This window comes from Zootoca vivipara, chromosome 13 (genome assembly GCF_963506605.1).
Source record: "Zootoca vivipara chromosome 13, rZooViv1.1, whole genome shotgun sequence".
Taxonomy (NCBI): Eukaryota; Metazoa; Chordata; class Lepidosauria; order Squamata; family Lacertidae; genus Zootoca; species Zootoca vivipara.
In genome coordinates this window covers 2,881,131-2,896,843 of record NC_083288.1, presented here as the reverse complement: position 1 = coordinate 2,896,843, position 15,713 = coordinate 2,881,131, and the positions used below count along the sequence as shown (strand labels likewise).

General features: G+C 44.2%; 1 protein-coding gene across 5 annotated transcripts in view; it reads left to right on the top strand.

The window, feature by feature from the left end:
• Positions 1 to 15,713, top strand: part of COL15A1 (collagen type XV alpha 1 chain) — a 138,198-nt gene that overhangs the window by 73,326 nt on the left and 49,159 nt on the right. For all 5 annotated transcript variants that reach the window (XM_060282155.1, XM_060282154.1, XM_060282153.1 and 2 more), the window contains 7 exons: positions 535 to 612; positions 2,170 to 2,226; positions 3,022 to 3,156; positions 7,264 to 7,326; positions 9,009 to 9,044; positions 10,480 to 10,614; positions 13,485 to 13,553. In XM_060282155.1, the coding sequence (XP_060138138.1) occupies positions 535 to 612; positions 2,170 to 2,226; positions 3,022 to 3,156; positions 7,264 to 7,326; positions 9,009 to 9,044; positions 10,480 to 10,614; positions 13,485 to 13,553 (573 nt within the window). The remainder of the gene's footprint in view (positions 1 to 534; positions 613 to 2,169; positions 2,227 to 3,021; positions 3,157 to 7,263; positions 7,327 to 9,008; positions 9,045 to 10,479; positions 10,615 to 13,484; positions 13,554 to 15,713) is intronic.

Sequence of the window (15,713 nt, the reverse complement as noted above, 5' to 3'; positions counted from 1 at the left end):
TAGCTAACAGGACCAGTGGTCAGGGAAGATGGGAATTGTAGTCCAAAACATCTGGAGGGCCAAAGTTTGGGGATGCCTGCCCTAAGCAGAGATTGGATGGTCATCTCTCAGGAATTCTTTAGTTGGGATTCCTGAATTGCAGGGGGTTGGACTGGATGACCCTTAAGAGTTCCTTCAACTTTACTACAATTCTATGAAAAAGTATCACATACTTTTCATAAAGTTTACTTTATTTGTGTAATTAAAATATTTATATACCACTATTCACCAAAGTTCCATAATTGTTGGATTAAAATAACAATAAACGTACCATAAAAATGCAGTTCAGACTAGACAAAAAAATCTAGTAAGTCTGCTAAGTCTCGTCTACGTTGGTGCTGCATACAGCATTCCCAGGTGTACAAAGCTGAGAGGGGTCAGCTCCCCTCAGCTCATCCACCCAGTTCTCAGCAAGGCTCATGAGGTGGGTGTGCATTAACTTAACGTGTATGTTCTAAACCCCTCACAACTTCACCATCTTTATTCTTGTTCTAGGGAGATGCTGGCATAGGATTACCAGGCCCCCCTGGGCTTCCGGGGCCTCCTGGGCCTCCTGCTCCATCCACGGGATTTGTGAGTTTGAGTGCTTGCTATGTGGAACAGCTCCTCTGTTTGTTTGTCTCTCCAGCCTTACGTTGCATTGAGCTTCTGTTGGCGAAACGTCACATGAAACAACCCATGTCTCAGAGAGGGGACAGGTTGAGAGGAATCTGGAGGGAATAGGCATGGCCAAGCTGAGCGGGCGGAGAATCCTGGCTCAAAGTAAACGTGATGGTGGACGTTTGGTTAGGTTATTCATTTGCCTGCCTCATTCTCGTGTAAAGCAGAGTGCAAGAGCATGCCCCTAAGTCCGACATCAAATGCTGGACACACACAAATGCCACCCCACACCTTATCTCCCTACCCTTACCCTGTTTCTCATATTTTAAGACATACCCATAAAATAAGCCATAGCAGGATTTTTAAGCATTCAAGGAATATAAGCCATACCCCGAAAATAAGACATAGTGATAGGCGCAGCAGCAATGCCGGCCGCGGCAGGAGGAGGAGGAAAAAAATAAGACATCCCTTGAAAATAAGCCATAGTGTGTTTTTTTGAGGAAAAAATAAATATAAGACATGTCTTATAATATGAGAAACACGGTAGTTCAGGCACTCTTGTCCCCAGCCAGCCAGGGAGGCAGAAAGGTGCCCAAAATGAGAGAGCATGGAGAGGTGGGGGGGATTTTAATGTCAATATAAGACATGAAGCACTTGGAATTGTATGTGAGTGGGTCAGATTCATGAATTATTCTCCCCCCTTGGCACACACACCCCAGTCACCATGGCCCTCCATTCTTCCTCTTCGACACACCTCTGTTTTTCTCTGGGAAGAAAAGTGCCATTAGTCCACAGATCGAGGAGCAAGTGTAGTCTGGTGTCAGCTTAGCCTTCACACTCCATGCACCTCCTGCAAGAAAGACATGGAAAGTGGCCGTGGGAGAACAGGTCTTTTCAGTGGCTGCCCCTCGGCTGTGAAATGCTCTCTCCAGGGAAGTTTGCCGAGCACCTGCATTGTCAGTGCAAATACATTTTTGTTTCCCCAGGCAGTTGGCACCTCAATTGAGTCTGCTCTTTGTGTTTATCTAATTTGGTTTTGGTTTTCCTTTTTAATCACACACAACCGACAACAGGCATTGACACTGCTGCAAGTTGTGACACTGAGGCAGAGAGGAAGGTGCTCAGATGTGGTTTACAGAGCTCCTGGTGTTAACTTCTTGGCCCTTTACAAAGTTGAATCACAGCTCTATATCCATCAACAGATTTATCCATCCACCTTTTCTGCCAGTGTCTTCTCGCTACAGGATAATATTAGAGTTATCATCACTGAAATTCCTGCTTGGGCATAATCATCTGATGACTATTAAGAAAAGCCAAAGGAATTCCAGTGAGTCTGGAAAAAAGTTCTCTGACATGGAGTAAGAGTTAGGCTGGCTCCTAGTTTCACCTAAAATATAATTTGGGGCAAACTAGAACATCCCCGCTCAGGGAAAATGTCTGAGGAATTTTAAGCAATGTTGAAGAGAATTACTGGAATGTGGAGTTCACTTCCCACTAACAATATTCTAAAATTAATGTTGTTTGTTTCAGAGAAGAGTGGAAATGGAGGCCTCTGGCTCTGGTGACTCTGACATAGAATTTCCAAGGGTAAGTAGGTTCTGATGGCTACTGCTAACCTGTAAAGGCTTTTCAAATCACAAAGTACTTTTAAAGATACAAGACACTAGCATCACAATAAGAGAAAAACCTGTACAGTAGTGCTGTATTGGGTCAACATAGCCATATTGATTCGTATGCTGTTGGTGGGGTTTTGTTGTTGTCTTGTCGGGCTGTTTGTATAAGAAAGGGGAGCCACACCAGGGTGAAGGCATCCTCCTTCGAAAACCTTTTCCTGACAGCAGAGGGAGACAGCAAGGGGATGGTATCCGCAATATACAAAACACTGCTCCAGAATCCCATAAATCCCCTCACCTCAGTCAAAATGCAATGGAAGCACGACATAGGCTACGAAATAAACCCTACCCAGTGGACTAAACTGTGGTCTAAACCTCTCTTTAAATGACACCTGAAATGACAGAGGAGCCTGAGAACTAATTGGTTCACTGTCACACCGAGATCAGTTTGTTCTGAGGTGCAATTTTACAAAGTCCTGTGGATTCTTAACCTGAAAATTATACTCTGGGGATTCTGGATTTTTCTGAAAATCATATTAAATAGCCTAGAATAAGAACATCCAATGCATTCTCATTACTTATAGCACTATAATAAGGCATTTCACATCCATTGTCGTAGGAACTCTCTGAAGTAAACAAGTATTATTGTTCCTGTGCTGTGTTGTGTTGTGTGAAGCTGAGAGACATCAGCCTCTCAGGGTGTCCCGGTGAGTTCACTGCTGAGGGAACAGGAGCAAAATCTTAATCTCAATATACCTGCTTTATCTAGGGTGCCCCTGGACCTCCAGGTCCTCCAGGTCTGCCTGGTGCTCCAGGACTGCCAGCACCAGATTCAAATGCAGGAATTCCTGGGTTGCCAGGAGAGAATGGGAAAGGTGGAGCCGCTGGGCATCCAGGTCCTCGTGTGAGTATTTGTTCTGTGAGAACTTTAGCTTCATATATTAGCCCGAGATCAAGTACTGATTAGCAGCATGGCAGCACCTAATCCACCTTTCTTTACTTGCCATGCAAAGGATGGCACAGGTGTGGCCATGGTAGCGCTCTCTTTCACCAGGTCAAGAGTAGGGCCGGGTGACATATCAATACAGTGGTGCCTCGCTAGACGAATTTAATTCGTTCCACGGGTCTTTTCTTATAATGAAAAATTCGTCTAGCGAATCCAATAGGAATGCATTGAAATTTTTCGAATTTTTTTTTTGCCCATAGGAACGCATTAATTGAATTTCAATGCATTCCTATGGGAAACCGCGATTCGCTAGACGAATTTTTTGTAAAACGAATTCGTCTAGCGAGGCAACCTCCACTAGAAAAAACCTTTCGTTAAGCAGGGCATTCGTTAAGCGAGGCACCACTGTATATTGTCTTATATCGATATCGAGCAAATCGTGATAACCGTTTAAAAAAATTACCTGGCAATATATCGTGAATTGTGTGTGTGCTTGTGTGTGATAGTAAAAAAGCACGACATTGCAAAAATCGGGAAGCCAATGCTTCTTCCTGTCCTGGGCAGTGTTGCAGTTGCTAACTGCCCCAGCTGCTCTTCCATGCCTCTTGTAGCGGCAGCGGCAGGCTGACACAAAAAAAACCACTATTTGAGAAATCGTGTGTGCAATGCAGGATAACTCTTTGCCTTGGCTCCCTGCCTCCCTTGCCTGCCTCCTTTGGAGATTTCGGGTGCGGACGCCTGTGTGCAGCCTGGCTCTGCCCTTGAGGGCTCTGTCTCCAGAGCCTGGGAGCTGAACAGGCTGCAAGCGGGATCTTCCCTCCCTCGAGAGATGCCAGGCTCTTGCTGAAAGGCAGGCACCAGGCTGGCAAGGTGGCTTATTAGGGAGAAGCATGGCTTCCGGAATCCGGAGCCCCTTTGCTCCTGTTCTCACGTAAAAAATATAAACTTGGGTAAAAAGAAAAAGAACAGCATGCCGCTGTAGCATAAGAGCCACTTCCCTCTTTCCCCTGCTGGTTTGTTCATTCCAGGTGGCTGGGCAATTGTCTGTCCCTCCCCACCTCCCTCCCTCCCCACCCACGTGGGTGCACACTTGTGCGTTTTGCATTTGTGAAAATGCAGAGCACAGGTTTTGTTTTAAATTAACCCAGCCTCTTTCTGCTGGCAGGTGGCAGCTCCTCTTCTTAACTTTAAAGTAGCTTCCCCCCCCCCACCCTTTGCTACCTCCCTTGTCCAAGGAAACTGCAGAGAAACATGCCCCATGGTTGCTTCAAATGAAAAGAAAATAACGCTTCTCTGGCCACTTCCCTCTTTTCCCCACCTGCATGTGCTTCTTTCTTGGTGTGTATGTTTGTGTGCAATTGTCTCTGTGCTCATTTCCTCCTCCAGACCCTCTGACTCCCCTAGAACTCTTCTCAATTCTCCCCTTGCTTTCTCACACATTTGCTATTATTAATAACAAATTAATATATTAACATTAATATATTCTCCTTAAATCTGTAATGTTATAGTTGAAGCATGCTATCATTGAATACATTTTCATATGATTAAATGCATCAAATTTTCCTTGCAGAAATATTTATGTTTCTTTAATAATTTTTTATTCTGTAAAATTTTATCCATTATTTCTGGTTTGGGCTGGTTTATAAAGGAAATGCAAATTCCCCTGGCACTAAAAATATAAATTTTGTCAGACCCGTAAGTAGTAGCAGTTGCCAGGGGATTACCACATTCACCTTTCAACCTTTTGTCAAACATTGTGATATATTGAAATATTGTGATATTTAGCTGGTGATATGATATTGAAAACCAGATATCGCCTAGCCCTAGTCAATAGCTTCTCCATAGTCATGCCTGCATGCTGCAGATGCCTTTGAGGAAGGATGAGATGGTCAGGGAAGGTGGAAGTGAGTTGAATCAGCATGCCAGCTGTGGGGTTGTCTCACTGCAGATGGCCATGGCTCCTTTCCCAGCCAGAGTTGAGCATCTCTCAGGATCAGGCCTGGTGGAGTCTCTCCACCAGGGGCTAGAGCCCCCCTCCCTTCCAGGTTCTGACAGGGCTTCTTGGGAAATCCTACAGCTGCTTCTAAAAGCCTTGCTATTTACTCCACCAGGGCTGTTCCCCGAAAGCTTTTGAGCCAAAGAAGGCCCATAGGATGTCACACAAGAGAGCAGAAGGGAAGTGCTCACCACAATGCTTGATTCATGCCTTTGGGCTCGTTCACATCCCCTTTGCTGCTGCTTCTTTTTATGACTGCTGTCCATTCCGAGCACATCACATCAGCCTTCAAAACTTTCTTTTTTGCAAACAATTTGTCTGTAAAATCAGAATTTATCACAGACACAATCTGTGATTACTGGAGCATAGTTGGGTAATTTGAGCGAGATGATTTATTGCCTTATTGAAAAGAAGGCTTTTCAGAAACTCCCTGTCTTCTAAACTGTGTATTCGGATTAACTTCTAGTTATCTCAATGGTATTTAATAAAGTGCACTAAAGGTTAAAGTGTGTATAAGGTGGGCTTCATCACACATGACTACCAAGTAACAATAATAATAATAATAATAATAATAATAATAATAATAATAATAATAATAATTTATTTATACCCCGCCCATCTGGCCGGGTCTCCCCAGCCACTCTGGGTGACTTCCAACAGAAGAATAAAACACAATAATCTATTAAACATTAAAAGCCTCCCTGAACAGGGCAGCCTTCAGATGTCTTCTAAAAGTCTGGTAGTTGTTTTCCTTTTTGACATCTGTTGGGAGGGCATTCAGTAGCATTCAGTTTGCCCCCAAACCTGTCTTCTTAACCACTTAAGTACCGAATTAGAGTGACCTCCACCCCAACCTGCTTAAGAACCTGTGTTGGGGCATGAAATTGGGAAATAATTCTAAGAGCAGATTTTCCAGTGTAGCCCCTGTGGTGATCTCAGCCTTGTCAACTGGACAACTTTTTAATAGGAAGCGTGTCTGAAAATGCATGGGTAAAAACTGCCTTTAGCTACTGGAAACTTTCATCTTACTAAGAACTTGAAAATTACAGGTGTTTTGTCTGATTGCAAAAGTTTGTGGGTGGAATTTGACTAGCAGTATGTGTGCTTAACACTTACAACTTCAGCTCTTTAATAAACAGTTACCGTACCTCCCATATATTTTCACAAGTACACAGTAGTGTTTGAAGTATGGCACAAGATGTTTTGTTTTTAACCACCTACTTACACTGCCAGCATGCTCAAAGGAGCAGCAAGAAAGTAGCATTCTCTCTTTGCGACAAGAAGCAGATCTCTTCCCTCATACAAACACAAAACATCTTATGACTGCTGTTTCTGAAAATTTGCGTGAAATGAGACTGTCTGCTCTGCAGCACATTTTGTTTCCCCATTTCCGGAACATAAGTTGTTCAACACGGTTATCACTTGCAGTGATAAGAATCCCTTCATGGAATTTAAGGCTGACCAATATCACACAGAAGAGGCAGCCTTTGTATGAAGTGCAGATGTCCAGCCATATGCTTTCAGGTTTATCTGAGTTGTGCGTTATGGGAGCAACCTTCATCTTGGACCGTGTGTTGCACCAAACAGCTTAAAAGCAAAACATAAAATGTCAATTTTACGTGGAGAAATTGCAGGTGGGAGAAGAGTGGTGGATACCTTCCCTTCCCCACGACTGAATTTCACTTAGCCAGGCTTTAGCATAAGCTGATATAGTGGGGAGTACAACTGAAAGTGAGGAGATGCAAGGGGGGAATTGTGGGTGAGAGACAGAGTCCTTTCCTTTTCTGCCAGTTGTTTGCTGAAACACCTTCCTACTGTTGCTTTTACCTGTATTCTAAGACATGGGACTGCCGCTGTAATTAGTTCTATCCTAATTGCATTCATCCGACTGCCAAGAAGTTGTTAATCATCTAGACATTCCAGACTCCTGTTAACTAATGAAGAGATTATAAAGATCATGCTGAACATATGAGGGGGAGTCCTTAAAAAAAAAGTGCATCATACTGTACGTTAAAAAGCAGCCTTATAATTTGTGTCATTACAAATAGCTCATGTCTGTGATTTTTCAGGGTCCACCCGGTCGTCCTGGTCAAGATGGATTGGCTGGTTCTGCAGGAGCAAAGGGAGAAAAAGTAAGTTGCAAACTCAAGAGTTTGTTTTAGAGATGCTTACAAACACCCTGGGGAAGCAGCAGGTTGGGGAGGGATGAGCTGGGTCAGTGGTTCCCAATGGGTGGGTCTGCGGATCCCAGGGGGGACTGCGCAACCCCCCCCCCAGGCGGTCCATGGCACCTTTCACAAAACAAAAACTAGCATAGAAATAGGAACATTTTAAAAAGTAGGGGGTTCATGGCTTGGCTTTTGAAAAAATAGGTGGTCCACTGTGCTCAGCTAATGGGGAACCACGGACTTAGGCCATCCTCCATTTGGGGTGGATGTTCAGTATTTAATAATTTGCTTTGCAGACACAGATACTTGATAATATGCCTTCTGTCAGTAGCACCATTCCAATGTGAATAATAATAATAATAATTGGTTTTGATTGCTCAAAGTTTTGATTGTTGAAAATTCTTCTCAAATCATATTTTGTTGTCATCCTTACAACTACCATATATAAGTTACTTTGATTTTATGAGCCACTTGCTTTAGCCCCCCTCGTGACTTCATGGCGCAGGATCGTCAAATGAGGGACTTTCTGATTCACAGCTCTGTCCCATAGGGGGCAGATGCACACCATATAATTAAAGTGCATTCAACATACATTTAAAGCATATGACGTCCCCCAAAGAATCCTGGGAACTGTAGTTCCCCCCCCAGACCTACAATTCCCAGTACCCTTAGCAAACTACAGTTTTCAGGATTCTTTGGGGGTATAAAACAATGCAGCTACATAATATACTACAGTGGTACCTCAGTTTACAAACACAATTGGTTCTGGGAATTCTGTACTTAACCTGAAGCGTACTTAACCTGAAGCGAACTTTCCCATTGATAGTAATGGAAAGTGGATTAATCCGTTCCAGACAGGTCTGCAGAGTACTTAAACTCAAAATACTCAAACCAAGGCGTACTTAAACCAAGGTATGACTGTATACTAGACTAGACTAGACTAGTGTTTATTTCTTTGGTCGTCCTTGAATCTTCTGCCATACTTGCCACCAGTTCCTGCCACACCAGTGTGGCGCATCACACCCTTTGAGAGCCACTGATCTAAGTACATAGTCCACATGCAAGGCATACACATCTATGAAGACAAAGAACAGGTATTTTTCACAATCCTGCCATGAACTGTATGTTTAATGAGTGGTTAAATTATAAATCATGTGCTCAATGCAGACATACCTATATTATATATTAAGTACTCCACTCAGACATAAAACTGAATTCTCACCGAGTTTAAATGGTGTTCTGTTTATAGTACCCACATAAAGACTTTGAAAAGGTTATCTAAAATGTGAATCCTTTGCTTGCTTTCCCCCAGAGTGCATGATAAGGTTTGGTTTCTAATACATGGCAGTGCACATACAAGCCCATCTCTTAGGTAATGTACCGGTATGTATTTAAAAGTGGAATACAAGCACTTGTTTTTCACTGAAGGCTAACACTGGCATATTTTCTGTGCTTAATTTGAGTTGGAGGAGTCGAGATGGCTGAGATGGTTACTATGCCAATAATCGGTTCTCGGCTTCTGTTCAATTCTTCCTTATTCCAAATAATTATGGGATTTGATTCAATAACTTGCATCAATAACAAGCAATGTAAGGGTGTATAGACAGCCTGCCTGCATAGAGTAAGTAATATGTCTTATCTTACAGGGTGATCAAGGTATTTGGGGGTCACCTGGATCAAAGGTAACTGAACAGGTCCACCTTTAATAATATTTAATAATAGTTCTTATATCTCATTGGTAAAGTTTGGCTCCACTGGAATCAAGAGTACCAAGATTTTGCATAGACACTGCCTGTGGTCTAACATTTAAGAACTAATTCTGGATTTGTTTCCACTACACAATTACCATTCACTTTTTTGGGAGTAATTTAATGCAGGCAGCTCAGTTTTATCTGGTTCACCAGAGGCAGCAAAAGCGATGCTGTATTTAGCAATGTTTCCACAGAAAACAGAATGTAAGAAGTGTTTAAGAATATAAGTACATAAAAAAGAAAAAGAAAATAAGAACTTAACAGGAGCCCTTCAGGATCAGGCAAAAGGGCCAGCTTTTCCAACTTCCTGTTCTCCCAAGGGGCAAGTAGGTGCTTATGGGAAGCCTGGAAGCAGGTCCTGGGTGCAACAGGACTGTGAAACAGGAAGGTGCCGCCTCAGACTCCCCCTTTCCCATGGGCGTACCCAGGATCAAAGCTAGGGGGGCACACCAGCCACGCCCCCAGCCACCCGATTGGCTAGCTGGCAATGACGTGGCCAGGATCCCCCCAGGAGGCATGGTCAACGTCCACGCCCCCCAGAGGAAAGGGGGCCGTTTGCAAGGCAGCACACAGAACCACCCGCACTTGCACACCTGCCTCGCCCGCTCCTTTAATGGCAGCGGTGACTAAAACGAGGCAGCAGCAGCGAAGCAAATAAGGTGCCGCGGAGCATTGTGGGGCAGCACTTTCTGTGCTGTGCTCACTGTGACTTGAAGGAGTGTGGGCTGAAGTTAGCCCAGGTCCAGTCCAGTTTTTTTTCAATGGAAGCAGCTTTGCTGCTGCTGTTGCCGTTTCGCTTCAGCCAAGCAGGCTGAGGCGGAGCACAGCAGGCAGCGTCCCTGCCTGACCTCTACAGCTGCCCTGCTTCTAGGGGGCAGCTGCCCCCCTTGTCCCATGCTTGGTACGCCCATGCCCTTTCCACCAAAGTTCCCTTTACCGGGTTTGCGTGGCAGCTTTCCGGAAGCTGCCGCCGCTCTCCCTCACTTCTCTAGAGGCAGCAGCAGGGTTGGGTGTGATTCTGCCACCAAAGATGGCTGCCTTAATCTGCCCTGGCACTCTCCCTACTTGTGGTTTCCAGAAACTGGTATTCAGAGGCACGCTGCCTCCCACAGTAGAGGCAGAATGTAGGCATCAGGGTTAGTACCCTTGCCCTGCATGAATTCGCCTAATTCTTTAAAAAAGCCATTCAAGTTGGTGGACTTCCGCCTTGCGGAAGTGAATTGTTTGGTTTAACAGGATTAAGATATATAGTAACTGACAATAGATTTCCCCCACTCCCACTTCCTAAGCATTTCCTCTCCACCATCCACTTCACTCTGCAGATTCACACCTTTACATTGCAAAATAATCTGTTCCTTTCCCTCAGGGAGACCCTGGAGATACTGGATTACCAGGCACCAAAGGAGATGATGGGGAGCCTGGGAAACCAGGGACCCCGGGACTTCCAGGACCCCCAGGACCTCCAGGACCCCCTGGCTCAGGCTATGGATTTGGATTTGAGGTAATCTCTTTAAAAGGGGTAGGAGGGGCTGAGTACATAAAAGTCTTGGCCTTGAAAATATCAGGGGTCATTTTGCCCCACAAAATGCCCCCCACCCAGCCACCCCCTTTAGCGTTAGAGCCTACTTGGCTACTTGGTTAGCTCGTCAACAGAACCGGAAATGGATTTTCCCTCCCAATCTCAGTTGGCTCTGGACTCGCAGGTTTTTAAATTTCCCTCAGTGAATAGTTTATCATGTTAGGTGTTCACAATTTTGTGTGGAAGTGGGAATTGGGCAGGATCTGAATAGTAAGGGGCCTGGATAAGGGATTGTTTCAAGGCACATCTCTGACTCAGAGATCTCTCTCCGTCTGGTAATCCTTCTTACTGATAGTTTATTAGCTGTTTGCACTTCTATAGTGATGGTTTGGCTCCCCCCCCCCGACACTAGTTCCTCCCCCTTAACCTCTTTTAGGGCTCATCCACACAGGTCTGAGTGGTTTTCCGCTTGTCCCATGTTTTCTAGTCATGACTCCAAGCAGTTTTGCTTTTGTTCTGTCACTCTCCCCTGGAAAATCCACTCTTTAGCGCTAAATTGGAGCAAATGGCAATCCTCAGAAAACCCTCTTTGTTGCAATTCAGTGCTAAAGATCGGGTTTCCTCGATGGAAAGCGGCAGGGCAAACAAAGGTGTGGGAAATACAGTTGTATTTTCTTCCAAGTATTCAGTCACGGTCTCCTTGTGTAATGGATTGATTCATTGTGTGCCGGGGACCAGGGATCAGAGTGAATAGGCAGCAACGTGGAGTTGTGCGATCAGCTTAACAAAGGGGAGCTGGTAAGGTTCCTGCTTATGTGCTGTGCCTCCCACTCTGCGTGGCTGCGGAAGTTACTTGGTGAAGGAATCGCTCCAAACCTCTTGAAAGTTTGTGTTTTTATGTAGCTTGCTAAACCAGATGCTCTCGTGAGCTTCTAATTTCAAAAGGTTCTGCATTAAACCTTCCATGCTTAGTGTGAGTTGGGATTTGGAGTGCAGGAGGGTTACTTGTTTGGCTGCCAGCATATCCCAATGGGACTGTTCTGTTCTTTTCTGCCATTCAGAAAGCCCCCAGTGGGTAGGCATTTAGCCAATTTAATCACTGACATTTCCTATCTCCAGGGATTTACCTAAGACTAATTAATTCTAGTTTGATTTTTCTTCCGGAAACTCTTGATAATTGACATTCCCGCAGAGGAAGGTGTGTCAGGCCAGCTTGTGGCCTATTGCACCTCTGGAATTTGTCCACATCCTACATGCCAAAGTGTTTAAAGAGAATGGGATCTGGCTGAGCAGCCAAAACCTGAGTTTCCCCACCCTCCATGGGTCACTTTGGCAAGTGGGTGTGGCTTGGAGAATCAGCTTCATGAGCCAAATTACTGTAGTATCCCAGCTAGGCTTCACTGTGGGCAGAAGTTTCCCCACAGATGTGTGCCGGTGTGGTGTTGTTGTTGTTGTTGTTGTTGTTGTTGTTGTTGTTGTTGAATTAGTCTCAAACTAATCTTGCAGGTGGATTAATGCTGTGTGGGGCTTTTCTCCAATGTGCAAGCATTAGGCAAGTCTCCAACTTTGAGTTCCACTGTTATCTGGTTGAGTCCAAGACTGCACTTATTGTGTTGCATACTGTAGAATTGGGACCCAGGTGGCGCTGTGGGTTAAACCACTGAGCCTAGGGCATGCTGATCAGAAGGTCGGCGGTTCGAATGCCTGTGATGGGGTGAGCTCCCGTTGCTCGGTCCCAGCTCCTGCCAACCTAGCAGTTCGAAAGCACGTCAAAATGCAAGTAGATAAATAGGAACCGCTACAGCGGGAAGGTAAACGGCGTTTCCATGTGCTGCTCTGGTTTGCCAGAAGCGGCTTTGTCATGCTCGCCACATGACCTGGAAGCTGTACGCTGGCTCCCTCGGCCAATAAAGCGAGAGGAGCGCGCAACCCCAGAGTCGGTCACGACTGGACCTAATGGTCAGGGGTCCCTTTACCACCTTTTACTGTAGAATAGAGTCATTTGTTCAGTTTCCAGGGAATGCCAAGGAATGTGCCATGTAGAACAGGTCTTGTATGCCCTTAGTGCATCTGGTCTGAATTTTGCCTGTGCAAAATACTGTGTTAAAGTTGCAAAAATTGCCAAGCTGCTGATGGCGAGTGGCTGTTGAACTCCTCCTGGAGGGTATCAGAGGTTTTTAATTGGCTGCTCTGTAGTTGGGTTGCTGTCCAAGCTTTTCTGGTGGCTATTATAGTGTGTGGGGGTGTGTGAAAGAGAGAGATCTCAGATATTTAGACCTTAGGTAAATTTGTATAACACATCTTGGGGGGATAGTGAGGTAAAGCCCCCCTTGCTTTAAATGAATAGTTGAGGAAATGCCTCCTAAATTTGTTACGTACAAAAAAGGCTGTTGGCATTCTAACTAAATATACGTGCAAATGAATGGTGTTGTGGGTGGATCTGAATGAACTTGCAGAATCTCTTCTAGTTCCAACCCAGTGACTTTGACTGTAAAAAGATCAAGGATTAGCTAGAATTTGGATGACCTTCACCGTGATACCATCAGAATGCAAATGGCCCCCACTTTCCTCATGGTAGTGGAAAGGATGACCATCCTTCAAGAACTGCCCTTTGTGCTTTGGGGACTCTGTGGTTATACTTCATTGATATTACCAGCTTCCTACATCAAAAGTTCAGATTACTGAATATCTGCTGTACCCAACACTGGGTTATTGTAGGCAGAAAGTTTTAAAGAAAGATATTAAATTGTGCTTTAAAATGTCTAATAACCTACTTCAGAAAACCTTTGCCCTACGATAAGTATACAGGGGAAATAACTCTTAACTTTCCATTTTTAAAACAAACACATTAGGATATGGAAGGCTCAGGCTTCGTTGGTTTGTCACGTGAACCTGGAACCTCAAGACCAAGTGGGCGAAATGTAAGTAAGGTTGACAGCCACAGTTCTAAATCCTTGTGGCCATAATCTATCAGAATATCTCATTTTATTTAATCAGATATTTGCATTTCCCCCCTACTGACTAAGATTGCTTCCAAATGTAGGCTTTCTATTGCAGTCATATCTGATTTTTCTACATGTGTGACTGGCACATGAGCTTCCCCATGTTCTGCTTTCTTTGTGTGGCCCCCTCTGCAAGGCATGCACATATGTATTTCTGTACCTTTGTGTGTGCAGTAAATAAAAAATAAAAAAATAACCAGAAGTGCACAAGATCAAATGTTACCAGCATTCAGCTGTGATGTTTCACAAGGGATGAACTAGAAACTTGTGCTTTGGTAAGCAAATCCATTTCTGTTTGTTTGCTTTAATACTGAGGTTTTGCAAAAGAGCAGTATTCAACTATATTACCATGCTGTTTGATTTGATGAGGCTGGGTGGCAGTATCCCCTCCCTCCTTAGTAGTGCCCTATAGGCCCCCATAACCATTAACATCCCAACCAGGCATTATCCCTACCTTAAAAATACACAGCATCAATGGAAGACCCAAAATTAGGATAGCAGTCTCGTGCAAGACCTCCATATTACTATTATTTTAAAGTCCAACATATGTGCTGCCATTACAGTCTCCAAGGCAACCTCCCACAGCTTCAGTGTGGAGACCTTACAAAAACAACTTCTCTCAATCAGGTTGCTGGAAATTCCAGCATTTATTCAGCATGCAGCATGTGGAAGAAATATTCATCTTTTGTCTTGTATTGGGGGCTGCAGGAAACAAAATGTGCTCAGGAGAAGAGCAAATAGAAGTTGGAGTGTGGCGACAGAGAGAGACCTCCCACCTAAACATCACTACACATGTGACAAACCACCCACTGAAGGGGAAGAAGATGTGCTAACAATCTTCCACATCAGTGGTGACTGGAAAGTACAATGGGTTGTTTTGACCAGATGTCGGCAAGGTTTTTGTGGCTTGGGATGGTTCACAGTCCCGCAGACGCCGCGGTGAGCCAGAGTGTGTGCGCGCGCACGCGCAAACACTATTTCCGGTATCAAGAAAATCTTTAATAAAAAAATCAAGAAAATCTTTTTAAAAAATCAAGAAAATCTTTAATTAAAAAAAATCAAGAAAATCTTTAATTAAAAAAAATCAAGAAAATCTTTAATTTAAAAAAAATCAAGAAAATCTTTAATTAAAAAAAACAACACTATTTCCGGCACTCTTTCTGACGCAGAGGAGGCATGCGCAGCTTCCCATTGGCTGCAGGAGCGGGGACTGCCTTTTGCAACGCTGCCCGGCTTCCTATTGGCTGCAGGAAGCTCCCGAAATGTTTTACCATGTAGTCATAGCTACATCCTGTGTTCATATAATTCCAAGAGAAAATCACCATGCAGTAGCTTGGGGCTTCCTTGAGCACACAGGAGAGAGTACTGTACAGTCACTGGGAAAGCAGGGTGGGGCGAAAGGAAAGGATTAGGCAAATGTTCTAGACCAGAATTAGGAATGACATCATTCTCCCCCAGACTCATGCAAATTGTTATAGTTTTTCTCATGCAAGCCCATTGAAGTGACTCAGCTCAGTATTTTCAAGTCACGGTGCTGAAAAGAAGATTGCATGTTTTGAGGAGGATTTACAGTGGTGCCTCGCTAGACGAATTTAATTCATTCCACGGGTCTTTTCTTATAACGAAAAAATTCGTCTAGCGAATCCCATAGGAATGCATTGAATTTTTTTTGAATTATTTTTTTTTGCCCATAGGAACACATTAATTGAATTTCAATGCATTCCTATGGGAAAACGCGATTCGCTAGACGAAAACGAATTCGTCTAGCGAGGCAACCTCCGCTAGAAAAAACCTTTCGTTAAGCGAAAATTTCGTTAAGCGAGGCACCACTGTAATTAGAACCTGCTGTGTTATAGGAAGAGCTTTCTTGTTGCTGTTGGTGCTACTCTGCTGCTTATTCCCTCAGCCGGAAAGGAAGCAATTCCAATGAAATATTCTCGATCCAAGTTTTGGATCATGTTGTGTGAAAGGCTGCACTGTTTCTGAAGCCAGTTCTTACTCCTCCCTGCCCAACCCTCCAAGTTGTTTCAGGAGGGAAAGGAAGGCTTAACTTCCCTTAACCTCCCAAGGTTAAGGAAC